The sequence below is a fragment of the Notolepis coatsorum genome (assembly GCF_963971535.1).
Source record: "Notolepis coatsorum genome assembly, chromosome: 4".
Classification (NCBI taxonomy): domain Eukaryota; kingdom Metazoa; phylum Chordata; class Actinopteri; order Aulopiformes; family Paralepididae; genus Notolepis; species Notolepis coatsorum.
This window is the reverse complement of record NC_140168.1, coordinates 91,558,159-91,582,488: the sequence shown is the minus strand read 5'-3', so window position 1 is coordinate 91,582,488 and position 24,330 is coordinate 91,558,159. Positions and strand designations below refer to the sequence as shown.

Here is a 24,330-nt window from a genome sequence, read left to right as displayed (position 1 = left end):
TAAACAACTGACTTAAACCCAGTAATACACAAGACCCTCTTCTTGGACCAAGTAGGTTTCGTCGATAATCTAATGTACAGTTTAGGGATGCACAATAATTATCGGGCCGATATCAGCAATTATGACGTCATCCCGATAAACCCGATAACGTTATTGATAGCTCCGATAATATATAATATATAATACATTTTTTGGTTAAAAGAAATCCGTTGTGGGTGGATTGGGTTGAAGGGCGCTTGTTTTTATTATAGCCTCCTCCCGTTTTGCCAGTACTGTGGTACGATTGAAAGCGTGTGGTTTAGGAAGAGGGAGTTTTTCACAAATCCAGCGCTCCCTTTCTTGGCTGTGACGTAGTCAGGTGACATTCAGAGTTTCAGACTGACTGAGGCAAGATAGTAAAAAAAAAGATGGCGTCGTCAGTTTGCTTGCTATTTGTAACAAATGCAGAAGTTCCACGAGGAGGGAAAGGGGCAACAAGCTATAACACATCCAACATAATAAATCACCTGAAACATCACCACCGCTACGATGGTGTATTAAAATCCGACGACGCTGAGCAGCTAAAGGCTAATGCAACGCAGCATAAGCGAATCCAAAACCAGCTGCTGGCGGGCGGCGGGACATTTACTGAGGACCAGATATTATGATTTAACAAGTCTATCTACGCGTCCAGGACGATGACAACACTATTGCAGGTAAGCAGGCAGCCTAGCCGTTCTAACTACTAACGCTATCACGCTAGCTTGGATGCTAACTAACGTAATTAAGCTTGTCATGGTTCTTGGTGAGCTGTTGATTGATTGATTGATTGAAAAGTTTATTAACCGATTGCAGAATGGGTACAATACAGTACAGCTCAATACATACAATTGTTAAGGGGATGCAGACCAGGGCCCCGTTCCCCGTACCTGGCTAACTGAGTTAGCCCGATAATTTTCAGCATAGCTTGATTTAAGCCGGACCTTTCCGTTCCCCGAAGTCGGATTTTCTAAATCACCATGGTAACAGATCAGAAAGTTTGAACCTGGTCCGGAGCAGGGTTAAGTTCAGTTAGCTTGATGAACCATGGCCACGCCCTCGCAAAGAAATGCCAGCTTGCTTCCTGAAATATTTCTCACAGTCTAGATCCCATTATACCATTCTAAATTATGTTTTTGTGCTTCGTTTTCCTAGAGGGGGCTTTTGAAATGTATAATAATAGAACTAAATGCTGATAATAAATCATATTCAGCCTATAGATTTACTTTGTCCTAAATAAAATAATGCACGTCATATACGGCGCTCGGAGTCGCGATACACACTGCATGTGGTTATTTTAATTGCAAATGTGAATCCCGCTGGGATATTTTTAATGAATGAATCGGCCGTTTGGCTCTGATTAGTTTCATATATTCTCCGCTGTAGATTTGCTTAACGGAGCGCCCGGATTGTGTTTCATTCAAGCATACAATTGAAGTGTCTATGCGTGGATTGTGGTTTTTGTGGATTATGAATTACGAGGAATCTGAGGATTGTTGAATTGTATCATCACTCACACGTTATTGTGATATTGTAACTGGGATTAAAATGTCTGATGAGATGCGCTGTTTGACGGATTTGAGCAATTGAATGAGCCGTTGACGTCACATTAATGCATTTGAGAATAAAGAGATAAAACTTCATTCAAAAGAAAAAAATATTCGAAACACGGGTCTCTTGTCCATTGACGGATACACAATGGATATATCCCGTCTGGCACAGTGGTGCAACGGCTAGTGCTCACTCCTGTCAAGCGGACGACCCTAGTTCGAAACCCCGCGTTTCCAATATAATTTTTTTGGAATATAATATTAATGAATATACGCAAAAGTAGCCTAGTTTTAAGTTAAAATATTATAAATCTACATGCATTGAGGATGTCATTCTTTATATAGCTCTCAAAGTGCACCAAATTGAAGCATTTACATTGCAAAAAGAAAAACAAAATATAGAAAAAGGGGGGATTCGAACGCGGGTCGTCCGCGTGAAAGGCATAAGGACCAACCATCACACCACGGTGCCAGATAAATAAAACATCCACCATACATCCATCAATGGACAAGAGAGCCGTATCCTTATTCTGAAAGAGTTGAACTAATTATTTTCGCTAGCAAGATCTCATTTGATTATTCAATCCATAAGCCTACTGCCAGCAGGCACATTTAAAGAAATATAATCTGATTGATTGGGGTAATGAGGGACTTAAAATTAGCCTATAGATTATGCATTTAACTTGTCAGCGAGGCTATTGAGCCGTACTGCATTGTACCCATTCTGCAATCTGTTAATAAAGTTTTAAATCAATCAATCAATCAATGCCGTTAGAAAATCAGGATTTCTGCGATCGACACCTGCTGTCTTTTCAGCTGAAGCGGCCGCGCGCAATTATCCTGAGTCTCAAGTCTGGTTCAAATGAACGAGACTGAATCAGCGTTCGAGGAACAGGAAAATCCCGGATTCAAACATCGGGTTAATTGAATCTGGATAATGGGACTCTTGATCGACTTAGTTGAACCAGGTACGGGGAATAGGGCCCAGAGAAAGACTTTCGTCTTGTTTACATCAGGGTCCCCCATTTACAATTCATCATAACATAATGACATGCATGACATACAGATAGACAGTACTGTTACATCTATACATGACATACCAGATTTGCAAATACAGTACTGTTTGTGATACGAAAAGAGTCCAGAAAAGAGAGTATATACATTTGACGTATTATTATTGTATTGTGATATGTTTTGTTTCATGTTGAAAAAAAAATGAGCTTGGCTTGAGGAGCATAAAGTTATCGGTATCGATATCGGTGTCAAAAAATCAATATCGTGCATCCCTAGTACAGTTACCCCCACCCGCCTACCCATCCCCCCCCATCCCACCTACCCAACCCCCCCCCCCCCCCCCCCCCCCCCCCCCCCACCTCCTCCAATGTACAGTTTCTACCAGGGTTTCCGTTAGAAAAAATTGTTGCCGGTCTCAGGGTCCGGTAGATTTAAATCTACCGGTCAAATGAGAGAAATTCCGGTCAGAGTTTATTGAGCTTAAAAATAATTGACATCCTCAAGGCATGTAGATTTATAATATTTTAACTTAAAACTAGGCTACTTTTGCGTATACAATCATTATATTCCAAATAAAATAAGTCCAGAGACTCCGTGCTGCTGCCGACTTTATATCAAATAGGTGTCTGTGGGCAGTCGCCCGACATTAATAAACAGAAGTCTGTTATAATCACATTTTTATGAGCTAACGAATTCCGTTATATTGGACATTTGTATTAATTATATCAAGCGAAGAACTGAGAAATTTGGCAGAGAGAGACGGCAACATTATCGTGGGTTTGCGTGACGACTCTCTCTCTCTCCACCTCGCAACGACTTATTTGCAAAGAGTATGGCGCTGCAGAGCAGCAGATTCAGCTGTTTTTTGGCTCTATCTGGGGACCGCTCAACAGCGCCCCCCACCCAACAGCTGAATTGCCAATGGCTGAATTGGAGTACTGCACTGTGCCGCTGCTGCTCCGGCTCTGCAGCTACACATGCACTCGCAAAACCCAGCACTAAGCTCTCGCTGACAACATTATTATACCTGCTTGGTGAAGCAACGATGAAACAAATGTAATGATTGTTTCGTTCATCGCATAGGCTATTTAATTTTAGCCTATTTTAATACAATTCAAATAATCAAATTGTGCTTGGAGGGAATTATTTTCACCGGACATTAAGACCGGAGAGATTAAATATGTCGGACTTCAACAGATTTTGCCGGTCAAATACCGGTAATTACCGGCTAACGGAAACGCTGGTTTCTACATCAAATGTATATACTCTCTTCTTTTTTTAAACTCTTTTTGTATCACAAACAGTACTGTATTTGTAGATCTGGTTAGTGATGCGTTGCTCATGGGACGAGGTTGCACTCCGTGCAACCAACGTTTTGTGAGCAGAAGCGCGTGCACGCACACGCACCGATGTGCACGCGCGTGCACACAGGAATGCGCTGCACTCGACTGATGCGCCAACTCGCAGTACCCACCTGGCTACTTTGCATATCAATAGCGCCGGTCGTCAGGTGTTACATTCCATTCGTAGAGGCAATTAGACACTGTTTTTAGTCTGTCCTTATGCGAGGGAACATTTATGCGCACGCGCGTGGCGTCATTAGCGTGCGTGCAACCAGTGTTGATATGAGCATCGCAACACTGGATCTGGTATGTCAGAAATGTATAGATGTAGCAGTACTGTCTGTCATGTATGTCATATATGTTATGATGAATTGAAAATGGGGGACCCTGATGTAAACAAGACGAAAGTCTTTCTCTGGTCTCCATCCCCTTAACCCTTTAATCGCAGTTGACGCTGAAACACGTCATTCCCCGCCATGCTCATTCTGCCGATGACGCTGGACAGCGTCTTTGATATCAATATTTCAAAAATCTGTGATCGAAATCATATTTCTCCCCCGGAGACATTATATGTACTGGTGAGCCCCTGTCAACTCTCTAACGGTTCAAGAGCGCCATCTGGTGGCCGATCGGCCTGATCGCCCAAGGAAGAAACAGGAAGTGGAAGCTGGTGCTCATTTCAATTTGGTCCGATCACTCGCTATAGGTCCCGGGACTCTAGCTCGACACAATGGATAGCGATCCGTTGCCAATAACTCGATAAACAACATGATTTGGACGTATATACTATTATACAACCTGGAAATGGATCGGATATTTCGACATCCCATAATAGAAAAAATTCTGTTCCACGCTCATCTCCCAACGGCGAGAGGAAGCTACGGTGAGTTTCAGCGTTATTTTTTAATGTCTTCTATACTAACTGCTCTAATGATCATATCACCCACACTAGATGAATGATATAACCAGGGGAGGAAACTAACTTTTTGGCTTACCAGCCAACTGGCGAGTATCTGATTTTTTTTACCAGCCAAACAGATTTTTTACCAGACAAAAAAAATCGCTAATTGTGATAATTACTTCTTTGTACGTCTTCGTCTAAATTGATTTTCAATCATAGTAAATTAATCACACTGTCTCTACTCTTCAAAATATTACATCATTAAATCACATATTAACATGAAAGAGGGAACTATTCTGGACTGGGTTGGGCTGAACTGGGCAGTGAAAGATGCTGGGTTGGGCTGGTCTAGGTTATACTGAATGATGAATTGAAAATGAATTGAAAATGGGGGACCCTGATGTAAACAAGACGAAAGTCTTTCTCTGGTCTGCATCCCCTTAACAATTGCATGTATTGAGCCGTACTGTACTGTACCCATTCTGCAATCTGTTAAATAAAGTTTTCATTCATTCATTCATCACAGCTCAACTACTAGGAATGTGTGTCTGACTCTTAAGTGCAGGAAATATTCATCAGAAAGGGGGGACATGATGGAGGGAATGGAAAGAGCAGGTTTGACAGGAGCAGGGTTGAAGGGCATATTGGAGTGTGGAGGAAGTGGACAAGGCATTAAGCAAACAGGACTGAAATGGGGGACCCTGATGTAAACAAGACGAAAGTCCTTCTCTGGTCTGCATCCCCTTAACAATTGTGTGTATTGAGCTGTACTGTATTGTACCCATTCTGCAATCTGTTAATAATGTTTTCAATCAATCAATCAATCAATCAATACTGGGTTGGACTGAGTTGGGCAGTGAAAGAACCAAGCATTTCACTGTAATGTAATAGCTAAATAAAACAACTTGAACTTGACTTGTTACATTTGCACTCTGGTTGTATGCCAAATGTATTCTGGTTGTACTGTACTTGTGCTGTAAGATGACAATACATTGGAACCGAATCGACAACGCTAGGGGTTCAGCAGGTGTATTCTGAATGCCAAGTATGACAACATCACTGTTGTGAAGGGCATATGGGCGAGTGGTGATATGGGGGGAACCCCGGTAATAATAAAATGTCACTCGGCTGCATTTAAGCAAAGCCGCTCAGTATAGTCGTCCACTATGTTGAATGCGCGTTATGGTAGCTTGTTACATGCTAGGTAGCTAGCCGGCTAATGCTGGTTGACTTGTCATTCTCATCCGACTCGAAGGAGACGCGTCGCGTGCTGTTGTTCGCCCCCATGTCAGACCGCACTGATATCCGAAAGCGACGACTCTACATGCAATTATTTTCATCCACTGATGTGTTTTTGTAAGTTTGTCTACGTTGTCAAGCCGGCTGCCGGTGGCAGGAGTTTGTAGGTCTGCGCGCAGTGGTCTGTCCACTTAGATGGGCGGCATCTTCTAGAAAATGAGTGTTCATTGGAGGAGATTAGAGCGCATCTGTACAACGATGATGTTCATTGGTTATGGTCTGATTATTATGTGGCGCAAATGGGAGGAATCAAGGGGGGAGTCAGAGTTCGGTTTGTGCCAGTGAGCGAATCAGCAGATTGCAGAATGATTTTTTTGTTTTGTTTTGTAATTACTAATACTCGCCAGACTGGCGAGTGCTCTTCATGAATTACTCGCCAAACGTAAAAAATACTCGCAATTGGCGAGTAAAGTGGCCTAATTTCCTCCCCTGGATATAACGTTGCCCACGGAATTATAAACGACCCCCCGCCCATCCGGTCAACATCAGATCATACGTAGTAACTTCTAGAAGTACGTGCAGTTGAAATTTTTTATCTCGCGCCGATTGCTATCAAACTGTATACAATCATCAATATAATGCATTTAGGGCTTTAAATCACGTTCTGGAGAAAGCTGCAGAAAACGATAAAAACATACTTATACTTTAGACCGTATTTTAGTATGAATATGTGAATGAAAAAGTATAACGTTGCTACACCCTGAACAATAGATATAGGACTTTGAATGGGCCATGGTAATGTCAATTTAGCAATACAATTTAAAAAGTTATAGCCCTGCAAAGAAGGGAAACTTCTCCATGTTAAATAGGGCTGGCGAGGGATGGTAAATTATGAATTTAACCCCGGCGATCAAAGGGTTAACAATTGTGTGTATTGAGCTGTACTGTATTGTACCCATTCTGCAATCTGTTAATACAATTTTCAATCAATCAATCAAGCCCCTCGTCACGGGCACTGCGTTCCGTTCTCAGAATGGATTTGAGAGAGATGTGTCATCCAGTTTGACTTGGAGCATGCACTGTAATATGCGCACTGCCAGTCATCAGGATATGCGGAGATATTCAGACTCTAGATCTATTTGCAGAGCCAGATGAGTGGCAACCTGTGCGATTGGCTCTTGACAACGCACAGTCGTTCAGTATTGACAAAGCCTACAGTACTTTGCTGGAACGATTCATTTTGCACATACTGTATACAGTACGTGTGTATGCGCGCATTGCGGGAGGTGGCCAGAATCGCGCAACTAGCCAACTACTATTATATTACTATATTAATACAGTATATTCCAGTATATAGCTATAGGTGCTGTATGATGACAATACATTTGATTCCTATCTAATTTTGATCCATCGCAAAGCGCTCCAGCGCTTGAAATACGGCCGGGGGATCCGATGCAGACCCACGGCTCTCGTATCATAATGAGCCCGCGAGGCGTGTCTCTGTATGCAAATGACTTGCGCGAGAACGTGCATCCAGTTTAGAATGAGTGGGATTCACCATTCAAAAACCTGGGTAAGAAGAACAGATTTGGACTTTAAGAACGGCTTGATGAATGTGGGGGTGGCTTTTCTTATTGTTCACTAAACAGACAGGTAAACAAGAATATAAGAAAAATAATAAGAGAGTATTGTTGAATGAGGCCCATTGTGTTTACTAATTCCAACCGGGACTATTGCCGCTTTCCCACTGCATGGTATCAACTCGATTCGACTCCACTCAACTTCAACTGTAGGTAGAGTCGAGAACGAAGGTACCACACGCTAAATTGTCCCTGCAGACCCAACCCATAGATAGACCGTTCCGTGTGTGAATTGCGTTAATCCACCACCGTTTCACAATTACTGTGTTGCACTCGATATTTAAATAATGTTAGTCTAAATAAATGTAGACAGACAATGTACCCATTTTAAAAATAGAATGAACAGAGTAGTGTTGTTTTGAAACAGTAGGCCTACAGTGTGTGAGTGTGTTAGGTTGATTTATGCTGCATTCTATATTGATGACTTTCTAATTTGATTGTTTATTTATTTTAAATAACACAGTGACACTTTTCCTTTTGATAAGAAATCCAGCCATATTCCTTTCATTGTATTTCAAATACTGCACTTTAATTTCAAGCGGAAAACTAATCTTTCCATTAAGAACTGACGATCAGGGAATTTAAACATTGTTGACATTGTTTTTTGTGTTTAAAGGAAAGTCTAGTGCTGGTTGAGCATATGCATACTTTATGTTACTGGCATTTGTCTATAATGTGGCCACAAAAATAGAAAGGTTTAATTATTTAGTTTGTTTGCACTAAGTTAATACTTGTAGCCTATATTTTTCAGTCAGTTCGGTCTTTGTGTGCAAAACATTATTTAAGGCAAACCGCTGTAAACCTTTTTTAATTTTATTTTTCAAATAATAGTGTTACATTTTTGTTTACTAAAAAAACAACATATTGAACCGAACCGAAAACCGTAACCACAAAACCGTGATACGAACCGAACCGTTGATTTTGTGAACCGTTCCACCCCTAGTAATCAATAATCAGAAACGACTTCCCCCGCCCCCCCCCCTTTCATGCATTCATGGTGGAACATGAACATATCGATCATATGCATTTTGATTTTTAACTCTAGCTTCTGTAGGGCCGAAACGCCATTCGATTTAACGTTATTAGCTTAGCAGCCTGTATCTCGTTTTGCAGGAAATATACCAGACCAATCCCATATAACGCTTATGTTCAAGACGCTATAAAATGGGAACGTATTGATGAAATTTTTGAAGGGACGGTTTATAGTGTCAATTGACAATGCGAATGGACAGATAGCAATACTATAAAGTATAGATTTAGCTCTACAAACAGCCTCACGCACAATGAAACCTTATTATGATATGCTGGCCTTATAGATTGAGATTAGACGGATCCAAATGGCCCCGAATGGGTTAAGCATGGCGCCGAATCACGTATATATACGTGGTTGGCTATGAATGTGTTAAGCATCGGTTATTTTTAGGGGTGCATGATATTGATTTTCTGACCCCGATATCGATACCGATAACTTTCTCCTCCTCAAGACCGATACCGATAACCGTTAATATATATTGTGTGGTGGACACTAGATGGAGGTGTCTCACTTCAGAATGGACACTGATTGGGTGGTAAGGAGGAGTTGATTTAAGGGTGTGGCTGTACCTTGGTTCTGATGGATTTGTTTGGTAGTAAAGTTCAGAGACTCGATACTCCGTCTGCTCGTCTCATTGATTCACTTCCACAGTGGTGACCCTGACCTGTGAAATATGAGCAATAACGAGAATCCACCGGCTGTTGTTCCCGCAGTGTATGCGGCTACAGTCAAGTTGCCAGAGTTTTGGCAGCATGACCCGGCCCCGTGGTTTCAACACATCGAGGCACAATTTCACCTCCGCGGAATAACGGCGGATGACACTAGATATTATCATGTTGTCACAGCATTGGATTCCTCCACTACACGCCGGGTGATGGGATTCCTGAGAGAACCACCAGCAGCCGGCAAATACAACGCGCTCAAAGCTCAAAGAACGGCTCGGCATTGTGCGCCGGTCCAACAGTCCTTGGGCCTCCCCACTACACATGGTCCCCAAGGCGGACGGGAAGTGTGGTGATTTCCGTCGCCTAAATAACATCACCACTCATGCCACACATCCAGGATTTCTCTGTCCACCTGGCGGGCGCCACCATTTTTTCTAAAATAGATTTGGTGCGTGGCTACCATCAGGTGCCGGTCCATCCGCTCGACGTGCCCAAGACTGCCATTATCACCCCGTTTGGACTGTTTGAATTCCTGTGCATGCCATTCGGCCTTAAAGGGGCAGCGCAAACATTCCAGCGGCTGATGGACTCTGTGCTGCGAGGCCTGTCATTTTTGTTTATTTATCCGGATGACATCCTGGTAGCCAGTGCATCGGTGGAGGAGCATCGGGGACATCTCCGTCAACTGTTCGAGCGGCTCAACGAGCATGTCAGTTCAGCCTGCCGGCCATGGATTTCCTGGGCCACCATGTCTTCCCAGGGGGCTGTTCCTCTACCCGCCAAGGTGGAGGCAATTGCTGCTTTCCCCCGCCCCCTCACCATCAAACCTCTCCAGGAGTTCCTGGGGATGGTTAATTTTTACAATAGGTTTATAGCCCATGCAGCTCACCTGATGAGGCCTCTGTACGAGGCGTTGAAGGGGAAGAGAGCCAACTATGACGTGGACTGGTCCCCGGAGCGGGTCCAGGCATTCGAGGGCTCTAAGGCTGCCCTTGCCAACGCCGCCATGCTGGCACACCCATCTCCTGCTGCTCCTATAGCCCTCACCACCGATGCCTCCGATTATGCAGTAGGGGCGGTGTGCGGGCAGTGGGTGGCTGGCGCCTGGCAGCCTCTGGCCTTCTTCAGTAGGAAGCTGCGCGACAACGAGAGGAAGTATAGTACATTCGACAGGGAGCTCCTGGCCCTCTTCCTCGCCATACGTCACTTCAGGTTCTTGCTGGAGAGCCGCAAGTTCACAGTTTTTGTCGACCACAAGCCCCTAACGTTTGCCATGGCCAAGACCACGGAGCCATGGTCAAGGCGGCAGCAGCGCCAACTTTCCGCCATATCGGAGTTCACTACCGACATCCAGCATGTAGCCGGTAAAGACAACCAGGTGGCAGACTGCCTCTCCCGGGCGCACGTCAGCCCTGTGCACCTGGGCATCGACTATGCTGCCATGGCTGCTGACCAGCTCACAGACTCAGACCTTCAGGCGTTCAGGACGGCTGTGACAGGACTTCGACTCGAGGATGTGGTGTATCACGACAGCGGTGCCCCGCTCCTCTGTGACGTCTCCACTGGCCAGCCCCGCCCCATGGTTCCAACTGACTGGCGCCACCGGGTGTTTGACACCATTCATGCCCTTTCACACCCTGGGGTAAAGGCGTCGGTCAAGCTGGTAGGGGCCAAGTTCGTCTGGCCGGGCCTTAGGAAGGACGTCAAAGTATGGGTGGCCTCCTGTGTGGCGTGCCAAGGTACATCGTCACACTAAGGCCCCCCTGGAGCCGTTTCTCATTCCAGAGAGGCGGTTTGACCATGTCCACATGGACCTGGTGGGCCCACTTCCCCCGTCTCAGGGTTTCACACACCTCCTCACTATGGTGGACAGGACCACCAGGTGGCCGGAGGTTGTTCCCCTGTCATCGACAACGGCTGCAGAGGTGGCTCGGGCGTTTATCTTCGGCTGGGTCACTCGGTTTGGCATGCCATTGGACCTGACTTCTGACACGGGATCCCAGTTCACTTCTGAGCTGTGGAGCACCGTGGCTGAGAGACTTGGGGTGAAACTCCATCGTACCACAGCATACAACCCAAAGGCCAACAGCATGTGTGAGCGTTTTTACAGATCCATGAAGGCCGCTCTCCGGGCCACGCTCACAGACAGCAACTGGGTTGACCGTCTTCCGTGGGTCATGTTGGGCCTGCGTACTGCCCCTAAAGAAGACCTGCAGTCCTCTTCAGCCGAGTTGGTCTTTGGTCAACCGCTGAGGGTCCCGGGGGTTCCTCTGCCCCTTGGTCCACTACAGCTCACCGATCTGCCTTCCAGGACGCAGCGAGGGTGTTTGCCCCAGTTCCCACACATCACTGCCTTCCCCAGTCCTACATTCCTAAGGACCTGATGACTGTGAGGTATGTGTTCATCCGTCATGATGCCCACCGTTCTCCACTGCAGGCGCCCTATGACAGGCCCTTCCGCGTCCTCGAGCCGGGCCCCAAGTACTTTGTGGTGGACATGGGAGGGAATAAGGAGCAGATCTCAGTCGATCGTCTTAAGCCTGCTCATGTGGTCCCAAACGGGCCGGTGGGGCTGGCTCAGCCCCGGCGCCGGGGCCGGCCACCCAAGTCTTCCCCTGTCCCATGCCCTCCGGCCGTTGTTACCCCTACCTTTCCACCGACAAAGCCTCGGCGGCGGCGGGGACGCCCCCCTGCCCCTACCCTTACCCTTTCCCCTTCCACGTTCCCTGTGACTGTTAAATACAGTCGTTATGGCCGCGTGGTCAGACCTCCTAAAAGAGACTGAAGACACTGAGTGCACTGTTTTGGGCGGTTGGTACAGGTTTATTGTGTTCAGTTCCGTTTATTTTGTGTTGCACTGAATGTCAATTCTGAATGTTCGGGGGGGGGGGGCTGTGTGGTGGACACTAGATGGAGGTTTCAGAATGGACACTGATTGGGTGGTAAGGAAGAGTTGATTTAAGGGTGTGGCTGTACCTTGGTTCTGATGGATTTGTTTGGAAGTAAAGTTCAGAGACTCGATACTCCGTCTGCTCGTCTCATTGATTCACTTCCACAATATATTTATTGTATTATAATTTTTTTTTTATGTATATTCCTGTAGTTTTGACCTAACCAGATTTATCATGACATGAGCGTTACTACTATGAACAAAACAAAGCCAAGAGAACAGTTTTCACTCTTCAAATAAAGTGACTATATTTATTTTTCCAAATAAATATAATTTGAGTCGATCACAAAATTCACAATCTGTCAATGTCATTAACACTTTCAGTGCCGGCCTCCGTTTCCTATTTACCCTGTTGAATGCCGCCACCCACTTCAATGATGGAGCTCTCATATTTGCGAACGCATATACTATATCTTAAATTATGGCTATGTGTCTAATATGGCCGTTGCTTATCAATGACTTGTTTGCAGTCAACATTGTCGAAACGGATTGTTTTTTAATCGGTTCATTTACGTTTTATACCATTTTGAAAAATGCTCGTTTCTTGAAACTTCCAGAAGATTTCAGAAGATTCTGTGATAATCGCTCTTTAGTGGAATACACAAAACACGTTGTCATTTTTCGGCCTATTTATGAATAGTTTTCAAATAAACGCTAGGTTATCGATAGTATATGTGTACTTATGCACGCTATAGAAGCGGGCTGAAAAATCGATTATCTTATTTCCTGATCGCAGTAGGGCTGACCTTCGAAGCTTTTTTTGGCAATCGAAGCTTCGGGGCCGAGCTTCGATTTTAATTCGAAGCTTCGAGAAGAAAAAAAATAAAAAAAATGTAATAATTATTAATATTATTATTTTTTAATCTTATGTTGTGGGACTTGTACAGCACTTTGGTAAACGTTGTTGTTTTTAAATGTGCTCTATAAATAAAGTGGATTGGATTAATTAATTAAGTAGCCCCTTTCGTGACTGTGACGCAGCCAAGGTTTCACTCGGCTGTGTGATTTAATTCAAGGTGGATCGCTGTTGTCGTTTGAACAACTTCAGATTTCATGGGAACTACCAATCCCCCAAATCAAGAATGTTTAAGATGAATGAAGTAAGATTTTGATTATTTGAAATATGGCCCTGTGTAGACTAAACTATGCACAGAATTATGTCAGTCTACAAGGTCCGGATTCTACATGGTCCGGCAATGTAGACCTTGTAGACTCCACTACAGACCAATTATCAGTGAATGTTCATGCATTTTTAAGAAGGGCTACTTCCACAAAAAAACAAAGAACTCACCAAAACATCTCAGTAGCACCTTATCTAAATGTTCTATTTCATATATGGAGAGTCATATTTATTTATGTATTGCATGCATTTCTACATTTTATTTCCTTTATTTTTTTTGTTTATTCATCCCAGTATCTTTCTTTCTTATGTGTGGAATTCTACAAGGCATGTAGGTGTATATGTGTTTGAGGATGATATCCTTCAAACTGGCAATAGTAATGATATAATTTGGGCAGTGCTGAGCTGGGTTACTTTCCGCCAGTGTATTTGTCCCCCGGCCCCCCAATGGACACACACACACAACCATCAGACTACATGAACCTGCACACAATCATGACAGCTCTCTAAATGAAATGGTAGAAAATCTCAATGATGCAATGTCATCTATATTAAATTCTGTCGCCCCATTAAAAACGAAAAAGAAGAAAACTAGAGCCTCGCCCTGGTTAAACTATAATACGGTCAACGAAGAAAAAAGGAAATGTCGTGCAGCGGAGCGAAAATGGAGAAAAACAAAAACCACCATATGCTGTGATATATACAAAGATGCTTTAACTGCTTATAATAAAACCATCCGCTTAGCAAGGAAAGATTACTTCTTTAAAATCATTACAGAAAATGCTGGAAACTCCAGAATCCTCTTTTCCACTATTAATGTACTACTCAACACTGCCCCTACACCTCCTCAGTCATCAACGGTTAAGTGTGAAGAACTTGCACTATTCTTTAACAACAAAATAACCTTGATCAGGGCCAGCATTACTCATGATGGAAATAAAGTTGATTGCGGCAAACCGTGCAATGTAACCATGAGAAGTTTCACATGCATCACATTAGATGTACTCTGCAAAACTGTCTCAGAATGTAACTCCTCCACCTCAGACATTGACCCTATACCTACAGCTTTCTTCAAACGGGTATTTAATAGTGTTAAGCCCTGTGCTAGATATCATAAACACTTCCCTTAGGACTGGTATTTTCCCGGATGCCTTTAAAACAGCAGTTGTAAAGCCATTACTAAAAAAACCTAACTTGGATAGTAATGAAATGGCAAATTATCGTCCAATATCCAACCTACCATTCATTAGTAAAGTACTTGAAAAGATAGTTTCAGTTCAAATAAATTCCTTTCTTGAAGAAAACAACATCTTAGAAGAATTTCAGTCAGGATTCAGAAAATATCATAGCACTGAAACTGCCCTCACCAAAATAATCAGTGACCTCAGACTAAACTCTGACGAGAATAAGATCTCCATCCTTATCCTGTTAGATCTCAGTGCAGCATTTGATACAATCGATCACGATATTCTAATCGATCGTCTTGAAAACCATGTCGGTTTCTCAGACCATGTGCTAGGCTGGTTTAAAACATACATCAGAGGGAGGAAATTCTATGTTAAACTAGGAGATCACATGTCTGATATATACGACAACAACTATGGAGTTGCACAAGGGAGTTGCTTAGGTCCTTTACTCTTCTCCCTTTACATGTTACCGCTGGGTGATATCATCAGAGAACATAATGTAGATTTCCATAGCTATGCGGATGATACACAACTGTACATATCTGCTGAACCAAATGATACAGCGATTAGCTCCATTACAGACTGCTTACTGGCAATAAATAAATGGATGAGTAAGAACTTCCTGAAACTAAACGAGAACAAAACTGAAATTCTAATTATCGGCCCCAAAACTAAAAAAGAAACATTAATAAAGAACCTGGGGGGACTAACCCCTTGGATCAAATCTGAGGTCACTAGTCTTGGGGTTGTCATAGATTCAGAACTGAACTTCAATTCTCATATTAGCAAAGTGACGAAAACATCGTTCTTCCATCTCAGAAATATAGCAAAAGTACGACCATTTATTAATCAGAACGATGCTGAGAAGCTAATTCATGCATTCATATCTAGCCGGTTAGACTACTGTAATGCACTTTTCACAGGTCTCCCTAAGAAAACCACAGAGAGGCTTCAGCTAATCCAAAACTCTGCAGCCCGACTGCTAACTAGAACCAAAAGGAGAGAGCACATTAGTCCAGTCTTAGCCGCTTTACACTGGCTTCCTGTAACATTTAGAATTGACTTTAAGGTCCTTCTCCTTACATACAAAGCTCTAAATGGACAGGGACCTAGCTACATCGCCAACACTCTAATAAATTACACACCAGCAAGAACACTGCGATCATCAGCTGCTGGACTACTAGAGGCTCCCAGAAGCAGTCAAAAGAGGATCGGTAATGCAGCCTTTATCAACTATGCCCCAAAACTATGGAACAAACTACCCCAAAACATCAGGGAAGCCAACTCGCTAGACATCTTTAAAAGACAGCTTAAAACCTATCTCTTTGCTCAGGCATTTCACTGATAGATATCTGCTACCACCTAGTGGCAAGAGGAAACATCAGGGATATCCTGACAACTTGTATTTATTCTTACCCTGCCTACTCTTTTACACTGCCTATCAAATTCATGTGTCGGTTATTGCACTTTTTACTTCTTACTGATGACTATTTTTAAACTGAATCATTTTAAACTATTCTTATTATTTGCTATGCTCGCTATTTTTTATGTCCGTCGGTTATTGCACTTTTTAATTACTGAATAGAGAGCCTATTAGGATGCTAGATCCTAATGTGAAACACTATGCTTATGGCAGATCAATCAGCATGGATTGTCTGTAAACTTTAATACATGGCAGTTTGGTTTGTTAGAACAGACTGTAATCTTCACTTGCTTATGGCAGATCAGTCAGCATGGATTGTCTGTAAACTTTCACTTGCTTATGGCAGATCAATCAGCATGGATTGTCTGTAAACTTTATGCATTGTTGTCACTTGCCATATCTTACTATGCTCGCTCATGCCTGTATTTTTTATGTCTGTTCTATTTTATAATTTTTATCTTATTTTATTTTATTTTTATTTTACTATTTTTAAACTGAATCATTTTAAACTATTTTTACTATTTGTGTTACTGAAAACTGTAAGCGGAGAGCCTATTGGGATGCTAGATCCTAATGTGAAACACTGTGATTCTACCTGTCTATCTTTTTATGCTCGCTTATGCCTGTATTTTTTACTGTTGTGAAGCACTTTGAACTGCAACCTCTGTATGAAAAGTGCTATACAAATAAAGTTATTATTATTATTAACACACAACACACACACACACACACATATACAAATCTATTTTTTTTCTTTTTCTTTTTTACTTCGATTTGTTTTTAATGTTCGAAGCTTGTGCCATCGAACGAAGCTTCGAAGTATTTAAGACAGCCCTAGATCGCACACACACACACACACACATACACACATATGGCACACGCTGATATATAGGTGAAAATTGCTCAGATTATCCCAATACTGGTAAAATAGATTCCTTACCTCGGATCGGATGTTCTCCAAAAAGATTATTCCAATTCCTGATCGCCATTCCAAATATCGATCGTGTTTATTGATCCAATGCTGGGTACTGGAAATACATATTCCACGCTGTTCTGAGGGACCACAATGAGTCCGATCGGCTCGGGTTACTTGCCTGAGAAGTAAAATGTGGATTCCGGATTTTTCTTTTCTCATCGATTTTCATTGAGTCCATTCCAATGCGTGCATTACCATCCGGGAGACGATAGGGGGCGGTATTTTCCCTATTCGAGTTCAGACAGATCCCCACTGGTAACGTGAGGCTAGATTAATATGAAATACCATTGAAATATGAATGGAAATCGCTAATAAAAAAAATAGCGATTAAAAACGGCATATCTCGTCAGCTGGCACTCAACGGTTGGCATGAAATAACGAATTATGCCGTGGCTGGCACTCAAAGTGTTAACAATGTGTTTCCCTGAACAATGAGTGAACTAAAAACCAACAGGTATTGTGCTTTGTCAGCAGATAAAACATTTGACGCTATAGGAGAGGAGACTGTTGTGGTCTTGGTCCATGAAACAACTATTACTTGGCATTTATAGGACAGCACGCCTCAAAAAGAATTAAATAAACCAAACAAACATCACAGGTCCATAATGTCCGTGGTGAAACTTACGTGCTGTGCTTGCTGGCTGCTTTGTCACGTGTCTGGTGCGCCCAGCAATCACAGCGCTCCTACTGTAAAATGCGGAAGCAGCCATTTTAGCGAAGACTAGCTCAGTGATTTCTTTACTCGTTTATAAAAATTATTGAAAGCCGAGCTTTCAAACCCTGCCGCGTGTGTGTGTGAAACCCTAATGGAACGCTGGGTACCTTTTTGAAATTTATATCTGATATATTTTGGACCCACCGCTAGCTTTTAAGCAGTGCTTGGTGGTGCAAATGAACCTGGCTACTACAGAGCAATAAGTGACTGTGTATTCAACCAAAGGTTGCATCACAGTCACGAAAGGGGCTAGATTTGCAGCAGCTTTAGCTGCTCGCGCGTCGTCGTAAGCTTTTAACACACCATCGTAGCGGTGGTGATGTTGCAGGTGACTTATTATGTTGGATGTGTTATAGCTTGTTGCCCTTTTCCCTCCTAGGGAACTTCTGCATTGCATTTGTTACAAATGGCAAGCAAACTGTTTTCCTCTGAAAATTTGAAAAAGTCCCACACTACTGACGCCATCTTTGTTTACTATCCGCGCTGCTTCTGAAAGTTACGTGACTACGTCACAGCCAGGCATGAGAAAGGGAGCGCTGGATTTGTGAAAAACTCCCTCTTCCTAAACCACACGCTATCAGTCGTACCACAGTACTGGCAAAACGGGAGGAGCCTACAGTAAAAACAAACGCCCTTCATCCCAATCCACCCACACCGCATTTTTTTAACCAAAAAATATATTATATATTATCGGAGATATCAATAATTTTATCGGGATGACGTCATAATTGCTGATATCGGCCCGATAATTATCGTGCATCCCTAACCCTAACCTTGTCAAAACAGCAGTCATAGTGTATATTTTCAACAATACGTTTGTTTACCAATAGGTTAACACATTGTGCGCCAAAAACGTGATAATTCGTTATTGCCCGCCATGCGTTGTGTCTGATATTGCAACGCCTCAATACCGCCGCCTGGTGGATGTCAGGCGAGTTACACTCCAAGCCAAACCGGAAGTGGCGCTCTGTGCATAGAGGAAATCCCTCCGGCAGTAATATATTGTAACATGGATCTAGATACACACTCGAGTGCATGGGATCGCTTTCGAAACGCAATAATCAATATGATTTTGGCGTTTATTGCGTCATACAAACGGGAAATGGATCTAGCAGATTGACGTCAAATAATTGGAATATTTTTCCTCCAGTCTCATCGGCGAACAGTAAGAGGAATATAACGTTATTTTCAGCCCGATTGTTTATTCATTTCACGGCAATCCATCTGATCAACATATCAACCCATACTAAATAAAGCTGTTACTAGGCCTGCTGCGATAAGCAATAAATCGATTAATTGCCGCGATAATTAAAATGAATGCAATGATTTTGACGGGCGCGATTAATTGCTATTTGCGCGTTTGTTTTAATGAGGCGGAACCAGTCCAGTACCCCTCGTCAGTCACTCCGTGTGGGGGGCCGCTGGCCTTACTACAGAGCACAGCACGGGAGCTCCGTGGGGCACTAGCAACGCCACATATAGCTTAACTACATTTCTCAATAGTGTTGCTCCTTTTAACCAAATAGCGTTCTTTGTAGTGTAACGTTAGCTATTTTTAGACCCAAGTAGTTACTCGCTACTGCCCGGAGAAACTGGACTGCTAAATAAAGATTAAAGATCTAGTGTTGATGCTCATTCAATGCCAACAACATTAGACGAAATACAACGTATAGCATAGCTACAACACAGAATAACGTTAATACAATTACATGCATCATTGTTTACAATGAACGGGTGGGACTAGTCAAAGGACTGGACACGGGGACAAGTTAAACATGAATACATTTATTATAGGGTGGATTCAGTCTCGTTAACTCAAACCAGACTTGAGACCCAGGATTAGTGCGCGCGGCCGCTCCAGTTGAAAAGCCAGCACGTATCGATAGCAGAGATCCTGATTCTCTAGCGGCATTGATTGATTAATTGATTTAAAACTTTATTAACATATTGCAGTACGGCTCAATCGCCTCGCCGACAAGTTAAATGCGTTATCTATAGGCTAATTTTAAGTCCCTCATTACCTCAATCAATCAGATTATATTTCTTTAAACTTGCCTGCTGGATTGAATAATCAAATGAGATCTTGCTAGCGAAAATAATTAGTTAAACTGTTATACAGAATAACGATACGGCTCTCTTACCCATTGATTGATGTAAGGTCGATCTTTTACTTATCTCCACTGTGGTGTAACGGGTTCTTCTTTTGACTTTCACGCAGACGACCGGGGTTCGAAACCTAGTCTTTCCCTTCTTTTTGCGATGTAGGAATAATTCAATTTGGTGCACGTTGAGAGCTATATAAAGAATGACATCCTCAATGCATGTAGATTTATAATATTTTAACTTAAAACTAGGCTACTTTGGCGTATAATCATTAATATTATATTCCAAAAAATTATATTGGAAACACAGGGTTTCGAACACCGGTCGCCGGGTTGCCAGGATTGAGCACTACCGCTGCGCCACTGTGCCAGATGGGATAAATTCATTGTTTATACATTAATGAACGAGAGACCCGTGTTTAGAATATTCTTTATTTTGAATGAAGTTTTATCTCTTTATGCTCATTCATTAATGTGACGTCAACGGCTCATTCAATTTCTCAAATCCGTCAAACAGCGCATCTCATCAGACATCTTAATCCCAGTTACAATTAAAATAACCACATAATGTGTACATCGCACCGAGCGAGCGCCACGGTATATAACGTGCATTATTTAGGACAAAGTGAATTTAGTATCAGCATTTTGGGTCTATTTTACATTTCAAAAGACCCCTCTGGAAGAATGGAGCACAAAAACGTAATTCAGAATGGTATAACGCAGATCCTAGACTGTGGGAATAATTTCAGGAAACGCGCTGTCACTTCTTTGCGGGGGCGTGGCGATGGTTCATCCGGCTAACTTGAACTTAAACCCTGCTTTCGACCAGGCTCAAACTTTTGGATCTGTTGTCATGGTGATTTGGACAATCCAGGTTCGGGGAACCGGAAAGTCCGGCTTAAGTCAGACTTCACCGAAAGTTATCCGGCTAACTCAGTTATCCAGGTACGGGGAACGGGGCCCTGAACAGACCCACCGCGTAGGCCAGATGCAAGCCGCATTTTACAATAAACCTCTGTGGGGCTGCTTTAAAAAAAAAAATCGAATCGCAAATTTAATCGCAATCGCAATATCTGTCCGAAAAATCGCAATTAGATTATTTCCCAAAATCGTGCAGCCCTAATCCCAATGCATCAAATGTTACTCCAATCCTCGTTTGTTTTGCTGGTTTACACACACACACAAACACTAAGGCTGTCCCCGAAGCCTGTTTTTGGGATTCGAACTTCGTCAGGGTTTTACGAACCAACGTTCGAACCTTCGTTTTTAATTAAAATAAAAAAAATAAAAATAAAATATATTCAAAGTTTAAATATATATATATATATATATATATATATATATATATATATATATATATTTTTTTTTATATCCTCAAACTAAATCCTCAATTTGAATAAAGTGATTAATCTGATTAAATGAGTCTCTTTTTTATTAAATCAACTTTCTTTAATGAATATAACGTTTTTTAATACTATAATATTAGTGTAGCCTAATCTTTATCTGCAACTGTGAAGAAAAACCACATTGGTTCAAACAGAATGAATAGACACATAAAAGAAACATAAAAAAAGAAAAAGATTATTAAAGATTTTAAATTCGAATTTTTATTTAGAATTCGAATGTTAACAACGAACGAATGTTCGAACTTTTGAACATTCGGGCTCAGCCTTAACACACACACACACACACACCTCGGAGTGATTTTACTCTATCCAAAAGCACATGCATCAGTATTTCAATTTATTGACTCCCAGTTTGTGACAAATCAGACAGGCTTCTAAAACAACCATCTCTTGCTCGTCTCACGAAAAGCTTTTTGTTCCAGAGCTCCATTATCTGCAGTGGATGCACGGCTGTGAGGTTGATATAAAACCCGACGGGTCAAAATACTTTGTGAAAGGCACGGACCATTACAGCTATGACGGAAAGGACTTTTTGTCCTTCGATGATGAGAACATGCGCTGGATCGCCCCGGTTCCTGAAGCGCTGCCGACCAAGAGGAAGTGGGACAGCGTCCAGATTCTGAACCAATACACCAAGGGCTACCTGCAGAAGGAGTGTGTTGACTGGCTAGCCATGTTCGTGAAGTACGCGAAGGAGCAACATGCAAAAGCCTGTGAGTAGGAAGTGTTTTAACTTAAAGGAACACGCCAACATTTTGGGAAGTTAGCTTACCGTCTTCTCCAGAGAGAGAGACAAGAAGATGGATACCAGTTTCCTCTCTGTGCGTTAAGTAGAAAGCTATCTGGCTGCACGTTAGCCTAGCTTAGCACAATGAATGGAAGCGGACATGGCCGGTTAGCCTAGGCATTGTCCGACTAATACCTCTCCCGAAGGCTAACTGGCACTGTCCGCTTCCATTCATTGTGCTAAGCTAGGCTAACGTGCAACCAGAAAGCTTTCTAGTGAACACACAGAGAGGAAACTGGTATCTATCTTCTTGTCTCTCTCTGGAGAAGACGGTAAGCTAATTTCCCAAAATGTTGGCGTGTTCTCTTTAAGGGAGTGGGCATTAAAGGAACATGCCAACATTATGGGAAATGCGCCAGTATACCTTCATATTCAGTAGACCTCCCAGTCCTACATGGATCCATGACGGTATACCTTCATATTCAGTAGACATCCCAGCCCGACCCTTTTATAACGATGATTAATGTGAAATAATGAAGACTTCCAAAATATTATATTAATTAATTTCTTTGTACAGCTCCTCCAGAGGTCTATGTCTTTTCAAAGGCGGCAATAGCTCCTGGAAATGTCCATCTGACTTGCTTGGCAACCGGATTCGATGCTAAAAGAGGTGTGGTGCTGGAAATCAGGAGGGATAAGAGGACATTGGTCGAGCGTGATGGAATACGCCCCACAGGAGTCCTACCCAATGGTGACGGCACCTTCCAGATTAGGATGACCGTGGAAATTCGAAAAGACGACGAGGGACATTATGAGTGCTATGTTCAGTACAGTTCTCAGAAGGAAGCCATCGTGAAGGAATGGAAGGAAGGTAGATAACATTCTATCTCCTACTACGCACCATTTGTGACTTCATGTTGTTCCTTTTGGTCTAAGAAGACAGTACAAAAATATTAGTGAACATGAACAACTCTCAAATGTATGATGTCATCAGATATAAAGTCTGAAGCTGCTCCATAGACAATGAATTGGGGAAAATATGCTATAGATGCCACTGAGAGCGCAGTGTTCTGAGCTCATGGATACATGTTCTGTTTCAGAACTGAGACCACTACTAGAGAATAGATTAGATTAGATTAAAATGTATTGTCATTATGCAGCACAAGTACAGTACAAGGCTATAAAGCTCATTTGGATATAAAAGAAAACTGAGTCAACAAAATCTCACCATTCATTGTCAATGGAGCAGCTCGAGAAAAGCTGTCTTATTAACCCTTTCACGGTTAACCGTCGGTAGTGTGATAGTAAAGGGTTAACCTTCTGTAGTGTGGCAGTGAAAGGGTTAAGATATTATTATTATTTCAGAAAAGCTTACTTTATCAATATATTATTATTGTTATTATTTCAGAAAAGCTTACTTTATCAAGATATTATTATTGTTATTTCAGAAAAGCTTACTTTATCAAGATATTATTATTATTTCAGAAAAGCTTACTTTATCAAGATATTATTGTTATTATTTCAGAAAACCTTGCTTTCTCAAGATATTATTTGTATGGTTATTATTTGTGAAAACCTTGCTTTATCAAAATTATATTATTATTTCTGAAAAGCTTGCTTTGTCATACCATCATCCTTTGTTTTGCAGGAGATAAATGTGGTGCTTGCAAAAGCACAACCAACTGCAACAGGTCCTGCATTATTATTATTATTATTATTATTATTATTATTATTATTATTATTATTATTATTGCCGCCATTGCTGGAGGACTGCTGCTCATCGCTCACAAGAGAGGGAGAATGGTTGGTAGGTGTTTGATCCTCAGTTTCCCCCCTTTTAATAATTTTAATGATCCAAAAAACAATGTTGGACAACTATGTAGAAGTTTGGCATTCATGATCTCTGTGATGATGTCACTAACATGACACTCAGGGTGTCTGGGTAGTCTAGAGGTCTAAGCACTCGCCTACCACCACAGAGACCTGGGTTAAATTCCTGGCAGAGGTACCTCTGGCTTGGTCAGTCGTCCCTACGAACACAACTGGCAGTGTTCACGGGTGGGATGCCGGTGGGGTACGAGTCCTGGTCGTTGCAACAGCGACACCTGCTGGTCGGTCAGGGCACCTGTTCAACGGGGAGGGATCAGGGGGGAGATAGCATGAACCTCTGCTCACATTACATTCTACCAGTGAAACTAGTCGGGTGAAAAGAAGCGGCTGGTGACTCCACATGAAGTAGTCTACACCCTCCCCAGGCCAACAGAGGAGACATGTAGTAGTCTACACCTTCCCCAGATCAACAGAGGAGACATGTAGTAGTC

The 24,330-nt window shown here is 42.4% G+C and overlaps 1 protein-coding gene across 1 annotated transcript in view; it reads left to right on the top strand.

Moving 5' to 3' along the window:
* The window catches only part of LOC311226858 (class I histocompatibility antigen, F10 alpha chain-like), a 76,599-nt gene that overhangs the window by 17,230 nt on the left and 35,039 nt on the right, over window positions 1–24,330 (top strand). The window contains exons 3-5 of the mRNA XM_084312279.1: window positions 21,705–21,995; window positions 22,587–22,880; window positions 23,658–23,816. Coding sequence (XP_084168405.1) covers window positions 21,705–21,995; window positions 22,587–22,880; window positions 23,658–23,816 — 744 coding nt within the window. The remainder of the gene's footprint in view (window positions 1–21,704; window positions 21,996–22,586; window positions 22,881–23,657; window positions 23,817–24,330) is intronic.